The sequence below is a fragment of the Macrobrachium nipponense genome, chromosome 26 (genome assembly GCF_015104395.2).
Source record: "Macrobrachium nipponense isolate FS-2020 chromosome 26, ASM1510439v2, whole genome shotgun sequence".
NCBI lineage: Eukaryota > Metazoa > Arthropoda > Malacostraca > Decapoda > Palaemonidae > Macrobrachium > Macrobrachium nipponense.
Genome location: NC_087215.1, coordinates 18,381,321 through 18,392,150, shown reverse-complemented (window position 1 = coordinate 18,392,150; position 10,830 = coordinate 18,381,321). Strand labels below are relative to the sequence as shown.

Below are 10,830 nucleotides of genomic sequence, written 5' to 3'. Positions count from 1 at the left end.
CCAAACCCTATGTGAAGTCTTTGAAGGCTCACAACCACTACGCCAGCTCTCTAGCAGCAGTAGCCTAAGATATGTAATTCAGTCTTGCGTACATTTACTAAAAGAGCGGTGCGCAACAAACTGGTGCATATGGTTGGTGTTGGGAGCGACAGATGAGGTGGACACGTTATGGAACTGTAAAACAGAATACTGTACTTAAATAGGAAAACCCAAAGGTAGTAATGAGTAAGAATTGTATGGATATTTAATAATACGTACAGTACATAAGGCCTACAGTTGAATGCAAAGTATGAAATTTACTGGAGGTAGGCCATTTGCATATCTGGATATAAAAAATTCTTCAGCAATGCTTACTCCTGAGGTTGACACATATTTAAACTAATTTTTTATAGCTCTTGGAATGCTAAAGAATTTCAAAGCAGTTTTAAGTTGAATACTAAACAAATTCAAAGCAGTTTTAAGTTGAAACTCACTCTATTAATGAAGTAAACCTTGTTTCTACACAGGCTTTCCATATGGTTCTCATTAAGTGATAACCATCACTGCTAAAAATATAAAATGAACACTGTTCTAAATAGAGGGATATTTCAGGGGGACCCATCTCCCATCTATTCAAGGTTTTTATTTACTGACTAGAGTACTGCTCTGTTATTATTAGTGGTGTGCTTTTGAGCCATCTAAAGTAAACTTATTCAGTTACCTTACACCATCTCCAATGTAGTTACACCTTATAAAGTACCACAGCATCAGGAACATAGCCTTTCACAGCCTAGCATTTTGAATGCCCTTGCCTGAAAAGAATCTATAGAATCCAACTTTCTTATAATTTTCCAAGTTTAAATTTATTGTTACTCATCAATAAAATATACTGCAATCAGTTTTACTCCTCCTTTGCCCATTTTTTCCCGTTTGTTAGTATATAGGCACTATTCTTTGAGACAACACAAATTCATGGCCTTCTAGCTAGTTCCATAAGAATAAGATTATATGAGAGCAGCTGCTACACTCATAACACTAATAATACTATTTTTTTCTGAGGGGAAACTACCGTATACTCATTGTCGTCTCCACTATTGTAAGACTCAAAGGGCCTCAATGAAATTCCACCACTATCTTCCTAGTGCTTTAACTTTCACACAGATCCTCTAATTTCCATTCTTCTGTCTCATAGTTATAGGTCAAGTGGGTCTGGATCTTTCCACTCTTCAGCTCTAACATAGTTATATAAAACTCTCCGAGGAGGTGCAAAGGACATGTCCAAATGATCTCCATCTCTTCTTCAGCATTACCCATCTATATACATACTCTGTCCTGCCGCATGACTCCCAATTTTCTTTTGTATGGAATTTCAATCTCTCTGATTTTCTAAACCTTATTCAGCTTGCCACTATTTACATTGCACATTATTATGCTATAAGCAATGCCCCTTACTCTTTAAAACTAAACACTGTGGTCCTCACACTTTGCAACTCAGTTATAAACAAAAAGTACAGTAGTTCATCTTTATGGACTTATCTTGTGCAAAAATCTACCAAATGACCTAAGTGAATTAACATCATGCAATAAAATCTCAGTGAAAATGTTTAAGCTTTTTCCTCACGATATATAAGTAGATTACAGCAAAATCTACCAAATGAGCTGAGTAAATTTAACATCATGCAATAAAATAAATCTTGGTGAAAATTTTTAAGCTTCTCCATCATGATATATAAGTAGATTACAGCAATTAATTTAAAAGATCCCAAAAACACTATCAGACATTGTTTTGATAATACTTATATATAAATATGTATACATATATGTATATGAGGGAAAATTGAAGAAATGCTTAGAATAGAATAACAAACTGGTTAGCAGTCTTGTCACATACTAAGAAAAAAAAAAACATTTTTATTTGCACAGACAACAGCAAAATATATAATCTTTCTGCCAAACTTTCACTGAAAATCTGGATATCTGAAGTCCAATATAAAAGATAACTCTTTCAATTACATATATGTATAAAGAGACCCATCAAAAGTATAATAACTAAACAACTGAAAACACTGTGTGTGTGTTCTTGTGCGTAAAGTAAGAGAGCATGAAAAAAAAAATATAACCCATGACTGATATCTCTAGAAAATAATTCTTCACCAAACATTACACAACTAATCAACAACATATTAATAAACTTACAACAATATTCATCATTACTGAGCAACTCATTGTTTTTATAAAATTATGTACCAGTAGATGTGCTCTACTCATAACTGAAAACATGAGGTGGGGAATGTTTCTATACTTAATACCTGAATCAATTTTAGAATACGCAGATTTTCATGATCATCTTTTCATAACTCTTTTTGTACACTAAAACAATAAATCATAAATTACAAAATCAGCCTCAACCAAGTGAAACAAACATTTTGTATATATTGAAGTATGCTGCATATGGCATATACATATATAAAATTCTAGACCTAACAAAATAAATTTCTGAAATCCAATAGAGTATTGAGCATCTAAACTATGATCACAAGAAACTGGATCCAAGCAGCAAAGCCATTTTAGATATCATGACCAATGATCACGGAGACAACTCATCTGAGGAATCTCCCAGTGATTCTGCCAGGGAAAAGCTCTCGCCAACGCTCAGCATATTTTCTCTTGCAGAAGATGGGGGACTATCCTCTTCATTAGCATCGATTACATCAACGCCAGACTCGCCACTTCCACCATCTTTGAATAGAAAATTGAACTTTTCATACACATTGACCCTTAAAATTGCTTTTTTGTTTAATTCATTACAGAGAATACAAACTATTAACTAACTGGAGCCTATTACTAAAGTTTTTCATTAAGTTTGAGCCTGTGATTCAAGGTCGGTATGGGTCAACCCTCAAAAGGGGTGTCTCCCATTTCTCTCTCATATCAGCTGTTGAGGATGCTTTGTTCTTAAGAAAAAAAACAAGTCTAAATAAAACTGGAGATTAAGGTACCCATGATCAAGGCGGTTTTATGTAGTATGTATTTGCAAGAAAAATTACACCAAGCAGGAAAGCATGGCAAGAGGTGGTGCTAAGAAAAACTCCTTTCAAACTTGAACATTTCCTGTTGATGAGCACCTCAAAACTCACAGAATCTATTACTGAAAGGATGTACTTGAATGGTATTTGACTAGCAATAACTTTAAATTTATATATCATGGTTGCATTGATCATGTAGGGTTCATTAGAAACAGAAAAAATCACCAAAGCCATTCTATTAAAACTGAAGAAATGAAACCAAAATGGAATCTTTGTTCTCGGATACAACATAATCATAGATGGACAAAATGACAGCCACCAAAACTAATCCAGCAGAATGATAATGACATGATGATGCCGATGAAATGGGAGTATACCCCCAAATTAAGGGCAATCTTTACCAGCCTAGAATCCCAAGTTCTTTCTACTCACATTCACTCTAATGGGTCTACCTTTAAAATACTAAGATAATATGTTAAAGTATAATGTACTAGTATGCTGTTTCACACAGACTTTGAAATTTATTCATGACAGAAGGAAATGCAATTCAGCAACAAAACCTTCAATAGTATATACACTTACCTGAAACCAGTTCACTGTCTACTTTATCTGCAGAAGTCTCAACTTCTTCAAGCTTTACGGTTTCATCCTGCTTGGTAAAAACAAAGGCGGCTATTACTGTGCATACTGTATTGGGAAAAAACTGAATCATTTAGGCTGTTCAATAACTTGTTGTTAATTCTTCGTCATACTCCCTCCCACAGAAAAAACATACATTTTCCCCTTGGACTTATAGTTTCTAGTTACCATGTTTTTTTTCATCTAATTTTCTTGCTCCTGCTTCTTATTAAAGAATATAACTCTCAAATACTATTCTCAAATTTTCTTAGTTTCTTGTCCATGTAAAATTTAGTAAAGGTAACCTGAAAATGTCCTTAAAATGAAAAGAACCCATTGAAAAAATAGATGTTAATGTATATACACACTATACATACTGTAAAGTAATTTTCACATATGGAGTGATAAATCTGTTAGAAATTCTACACCATGAGGGTAAAGAATTTGGAGAGATTATCAAAGCTAGTTAGAAAACTCATGACTGAACTTTAACTATTTTACTCAAACACTTTCTTGATAAATCCAGAAAAAGATGCCTCATAAAAACAGTAAAATATAAAAACAGTGTTCATTTTACCTACACTTTGACACAATATGTGACCCACATTAACAAAGTGCTTATCACATTTAATGCCCCCATATGCATAATAGGTTTACATGGTTTAAGTTTTATGCTACTGGATATCATTAAATACCAAAAACACAAAAATGACATTAAATATAAAAAACATAAAAAAGAAAATTAAATACCATTACAAAAATGAAATATAAAAAATTTGCTCCTTGGTGAGATAACTACAATTCTGAATCGCATTGAAGAAATGAAATATGATCCCTGAAGGGGCAAAATAGCAAAATAATAATTTCAATAATTCCATTTGTTAAAAAAAAGACACTAAAAAACTGGTCTTGCTTTTGCTCCTAAAGCAGTGAGTAATAAATGTTCAATAAAGATGGAGGAGAAGGCAATACATTTGCTGATACCAGAACAAATCTTTTGGGAAAATCTTAAAAGAATATCTGAGGATGAATCATAATTTCTACTTATAAGACAACCTCATGCAATTCAGCACACACTGTACTTTTATAATCAGTCGCTGTTCTGCTGAGAAAACATGTTTTAATTCTCTCATGCAGATAACAGATAACATTCATCTGTATCTCACATATAACAAGTTATGATTTGCACAGCCCTGCAAATAGTATAGGTCTATTACTGCTTCTTCCCTCCTATCTCCCTTCTATCCTCACTGATCCGGTTAAAAGAATCAGTAATAATAATCCTTATTGCAGGTTTATGTAATTTTTTGCTACCCTTCCCTCTGGAAAGACCACCAATTCCTTTAGCACTAAACCAAACAGTCATATTTTTCTGCTATTCTAAGAACCAATTTTGGTAATGATAATCTCTTGATGTGCTTATATGGAAAGAAATCTTCTTTTATGAAGTCGATGTGTCTTGCTGTTGAACTTCTCAGTTCCAGAGGTCCTTTATTCCTCGCACCATTGGACTGTGGCACAGTCTCCCTGAGGATGTTGGCAATCGGAATTTAAAAGTTCAAATATAGATGCAGTGTATTACTATCCCAATGCTATTCTCCTTGCATTTTAGTACATTTTATCTATTTATTAATTCACTTTTTATTTTTAATAAGTGGGATCACTTCTTTTTGTTTTTCCCTTTCGTCCTGTTGCTTCCTTATGAACACCATAGTCTTTGGCAGCTTGAATTTCAAGTCAATGGTGCTCCTATGGGTTTGTTCCATATGAATAAGGTTCATCCTCTGAATAATAATACTAATAATAATAATACGTAAATAAACATGATCTCATACCTGGGTGGGCAAAGTGGAAGAAGTGATAGCAGTGTTTTCCACGGCCTTCTCCGCTGTCTTGCTGAGTTGCCATGATGGGATGGATGGTGACATGCTTGGGGTGGATGGAAATGTACGCCTGATTAAAGAAAAAAAAGAAGAAGCAAACTTTAAAAGATTGTCATGAAATACTTCTCAAAGCATTTTAAAAGTGCATGTGACTATAACTAAATCAAGACAAAAACTTTCAGAGGCATTATTAGGTCAAATACCAAGACTAAGGCCACCCATGTGAGACCTACATAAATCACTTTAGAGGTTGGGTCAAACTAAATAAAAATAACAGTAATAATAATAATAATAATACCAAGACAGAAGAGCCAAGCTACATTAATCACTACAGAAGATGTTTGAATCATAAGGCTTAAAATCTGACAAATCAATCATGGAATGCCTTACTGGTTTTCTCTTATCTTCAATGAAAAACCACAGCACTGAGTCTTGGCATGGCAACAGTTCCTTCAATCATTGGAGAACATTTTCGCCTCAATTTTTCCCTTGAAGGGTTCTATGTTGAATGAGTTCTCTCTACTCTCCCCCATCCTGTACACAATATGCCTGAAATCCCATCAGTTCTAGGTCTCTACCTTATCCCCTTTCTCAAAGATTTCTTAAGCCTTTCTACACGTCTTTGTCATGTTACTTCCATTCTAACACTTTTGAGACTTTCTACACGTCTTTGTCATGTTACTTCCATTCTAACACTTTTGAGACTAAGTGTCAAATTCCTCCTCACAATATATCCAAATCACCTCAATCCTTTATGAGATCTCAGCAAATTTTTTAGCTGCTGTGCACCAAATCTCTCCATTCACACGTTTTTGTTCTAGAACAGGGGCTCTTAACCAGGGGTAGCCATGCGCCTTGGGGGTATGAGAACCACATGTGGGGGTATGGGACTTGATCTCTGGATATTGGTATATATTTGATTTTAATGTGTCAATGTATAAACGGGAACATTTTGGAAATAACTATATAAAACTATAAATACTTTCGTCTTGTATGTTCTATTCCTAGCAATCTGTACCTAAAGTATATGCATTAAACTAAGTACGTACATTAAGTTATATTGTCAACAAATAGGACTTAAGTGGACTTAAGTAAAGGGGGCTTGGAACCATACTGGGCAATTCATTGGGGCTCTGGAGTCATCAAAGGTTGATAACCCCTGCTCTAGAATAATTGGTTGTTTTAATTTGCCTACAGTCTAGCTGCCCTTTTCATTTCCTCCGGGCTATTACTAATCATTTTCTTCCTGTTCTCTAAATCCCACTTCCAGTCCAGTATGTCCAACCAAGGTAAGGGAAATGTTCTACCTCTTTTAAGACCTCTCAATTTACCACAATTATGTTTCTCTATTTTCCCTCATTTGTTCTTCTTGAGGGACTCCATGTATATTGTGTAATACTGAGCATCTCCCAAGAAATATTTAATTCACAATACGGGTTCATCTTCCCCCAGCAATCACATGGAAACTTTCTTGGCTATCATTTTTTTTTACAACCTTTAAAATCACCAAAACCTTTACTCAGCTTATGGTAATTTTCACTATTTTGCTTTTCTACCTCCTCAACATTTTTTACTCTTCTTCAGATTCTAATGTTAGGACTAGATCATTTACATGCACAGCAGCTCCTCCTAGGAACACCACTTCCAAGCTCTTATAGCATGAAGAATCAGGAATCAGTTCATAGAAAAAGTCCTAATTCTGCTGTATGGTGTGTAATGGGAAATGAAACAAGAATCACATGAGAATATGGATGAAAGGAGCAATAAAGAAAATTTAATGAACACTAAAGTGAAAATAAAATAACAAGCAATATACAAGATGAATACAACAAAGGCCTGTTTGTCGAGAGAAAAGTTGCCACTGTATAGGCAAAGGATCAGAAAAAAAAAAAAAAAAAAAAAGCTTAAAACAACAAAAACTTGGGCAATATTTCTTCCACCAACTGAGAAAGTCAGTAATCAATAATGGAAGCCTAAAGAATGGTAAAAAAATATAGGGGAGGAGAGGAAGAGGAAAAGAAGGGAATAGGAAAAGGGATACAACAATGGCAATGGATATCTTTCAGCTTACTTGCACTAACAGTGGCTAGGTACAAAAAGAATAAAAATTAAAATATAATAACTTTAAACTTACTTGTGGTTATGATATAGGTATAAACAGAATAACAAAATAAATATTGACTCCTTTTGCAGTGGAAGTATACTACATTTGAAAGAGGGAAGGAAAATAAATTCCTATACTATTCTATTTGCTAGTACAACTAAGATTCTTATCAAAGCTTTTAAAAACAATAAGTTGCACGGGTTTACAACATTACTATTTATAATAAACAACTCACGACAAATTGAATCAACTTAATGCAAATAGAAAACCCTAAGCTACTGTTAATAACATAAAATCAACTTGTATCAAAGTCTGTTTACTTGGCAATTCAAAGTTGCAATCCAAAATAATCAGTAAATATTACTAAAATGAAAAAATTATTAAAATTACTAAAATTATGAAAATGAGATAGGATGCAGATGCAGAATTAACCAGAAAACACAGAACAAGAAAAAAGTTGGAAGAAAGATAGTAACCATGTGGCGGGATCACAAGCTACAAAATCAAGCTGGCTAACTCCCCCCCACATAAACCTAATCACTCCAGTCACACTTTCCTCTTTACACTACAGCATACACGCAGGACAATTGACCTATACCTAGAAGAAGAAGAAGAAGAAAAAAAAAACACACACACAAACAAGTGAGGGCCCTCATACACACTCCCAGTTGCACCGCCACCAACTTCTCCCAGACCACTTCCAGTCAGACTACCATTACTATCTCCCTCACTACCATCCTCCCACATCCCATTCACTATCTCGTCTACCCCTTCCAACTCGTCCGAATCTCTCTCGTAACTCTGCCACCAAATCTCGTATTACCTCATTTACACTCCTGCCAAACTCCTGAAGAGACTCATTCATACTGCCAACTACATCCTTACCACCTGATTCCCTTCCTGGTGAAACTTCACTAAACCTTGACAATTCAAACCCACATACGCTATATGTATCATTCCTCCCCTCAAGTCATCTGTATTACATGCCTTATCCGTCATTTTTACCCTAACACTAACCCCTCTATCATGCAGCTCACGTTTCTCCCTTTCATTCCCTTGCCTTATCTTCTTCCGCTTTCTTCCATACTCAACCAACACCAACTGCCGATCTTCCAGACCCATTTGTTCACTGACACTCAGCTCACATTTATTCACCCTCAACCACTCATTAATCGCATTCTCCCTAACATACTGGGGTATTTCCTTCCACTTACGGAGCTGGTTATGGTGTGCCCTAACCTCATCCACACCCCCATCGACTCCCAATTTCCCCAACACATAACTCAATCCACTTGGTCCCACTTCCAAAATCTCAAAAGGCCCTTCAAATTTCTCCCTTACCTTATTCACATTCATTCTCCCTTTCTCAACCACCTCTTTCAACACCTTATCTCCAATCCTAAAACTTTCAAACCTTTCACTTGCTTTCTTCCACAAATCTCAGTCACTCTCTGACAGACCCAACCGCGGCCTAACAATCCTTTCAAAATTCAACACATACTTACAAGGAGACATACTTATACTCTTCTGCAGTGTGGCGCTATATACCCACACTGCACGTCCTACATACATATCCCAATCATTGTCACCTTTACTCATCATTCGCAAAATCTCAGTCATCATTCTAACAGTCCTTTCCACCAAACCATTCGCACTGGACATATATAGAGTAGAATACACATGAACAATACCCCATTCCTTCAACATTTCTTCAAATTCGCTCTTCAGCTCCTCACACTTTACCCTTAACCTCTCATTCTCCACTTCCAATCTTTCCTAAGCTTCCCTCGCCAACCTCAGCTCCTCCTTCAGCCTCTCTATCTCCTTCAACCCTTCCATCCTCACTTTCTCCATCAATCACACAATTCAATGCCCCAATCGTCCTGCAGCTGTCGCACCATCAGTCCCTGTCTGAGCGCCAAAAAATAATGTGGCAGGATCACAAGCTATAAAAACAAGCTGGCTAACTCCCCCCCACATAAACCTAATCAATCCAGCTGCCCAACTCACCCCAGTCATACTTTCCTCTTTACACTACAGCATACACGCAGGACAATTGACCTAAAAAAAAAAAAAAAAAAAAAAAAAAACACACACACACACGTACTTAAATAACTTAACCAATCCCTCAACACTTTTCACAGACCACTGTCAACACTACTGATTATCACAGCTTCTGACCAAAGACTGACGAAAAACTAACTAAAAGCACAAAACACTAATCTTTAACAGCACCAGCAGACAACCTAGAACTCACCAACAGCAATTACACCCTCTCTCTCTCTCTCTCTCTCTCTTATACACACACACACAGACGTTGTCAAATGGAACTCCATAACTCCTCCATAACCATCACAAAGGCAATGGGGTAAAGCAGTCAGCTGTGAATGTTTTGGAGTTGCACTTGCACTACTGAATGAGGGATGAAGAGTCAGAATAGGTACATCCAGGCACAGAGTAATGTTCTTTTCATAATAAAACAGGCTGGCATAAATGGGGTATGTCCGAATGGAAACTGAAGATGACTGCAAATAGTGGGTGTGGAATGTGAGGTGCTAATTAACCTTCCCTAATGAGTGAGTGCATTTTCCTTCTCAGTAAAAAAATGACAAAGTTTTAATCAATTTGTATTTTTTATAGCTAACAAACCTGAGTTCTTAACAACAGGATAAATCTAAGTGCACCAGCTGGAAACTGGTTAAAATAATCAGAGATTGTATAGCTAGGAATCTGTGAGATCTGGCAACTCCTGAGCATACAAGGTAGGAGCTGGTTAGCAAGCATGCACAGTATCCTGTGACGCGTTAGTCTTTCTTTAACCGCTTGGAGAGTAAACACTTATGCTTTTGCTCTCCTTCCAGGTCGGTTACACACATCCTGTGATTACATTACCTATGGTGTGCCATCCATCACAGCATTTCTTTGGCCTCAAATCTAAACTGCTTATTATTCCTTACTTTCTATTCACTGCAATCCCTTTACTCTCTTTTCACCTAGCTCCTCAATTCTTCAACTTTTCCTGCTTCCAGTTTAGATCTTCTGGTAAGACAATCAGGAAATCTGCCTCTGTGGTCAGGTTAAACTACTTTATAATAGTATGATTGAAAGCTAAAGTAAAAGCACTGGTTTGTACCCAATATGATCTAGATGTGCTACATTAAAGTGCTCAGAAAAGGTGTTACAGTGGGAATGTAAAATGACATCACTTTACTTCTTGCAG

General features: G+C 36.0%; 1 protein-coding gene across 4 annotated transcripts in view; it reads right to left on the bottom strand.

The window, feature by feature from the left end:
* Positions 1-232: 232 nt before the first annotated feature.
* LOC135200012 (peroxisomal membrane protein PEX14-like) overlaps positions 233-10,830 on the bottom strand; it is a 38,892-nt gene continuing 28,294 nt past the window's right edge. For 3 of the 4 annotated variants that reach the window (XM_064228220.1, XM_064228221.1, XM_064228222.1), the window contains 3 exons: positions 5,459-5,576; positions 3,588-3,657; positions 233-2,718 (listed from right to left, as the gene is read on the bottom strand). In XM_064228220.1, the coding sequence (XP_064084290.1) occupies positions 2,567-2,718; positions 3,588-3,657; positions 5,459-5,576 (340 nt within the window). In that variant the 3' untranslated portion in view covers positions 233-2,566. The remainder of the gene's footprint in view (positions 2,719-3,587; positions 3,658-5,458; positions 5,577-10,830) is intronic. The other variant, XM_064228223.1, reaches the window with a different exon arrangement.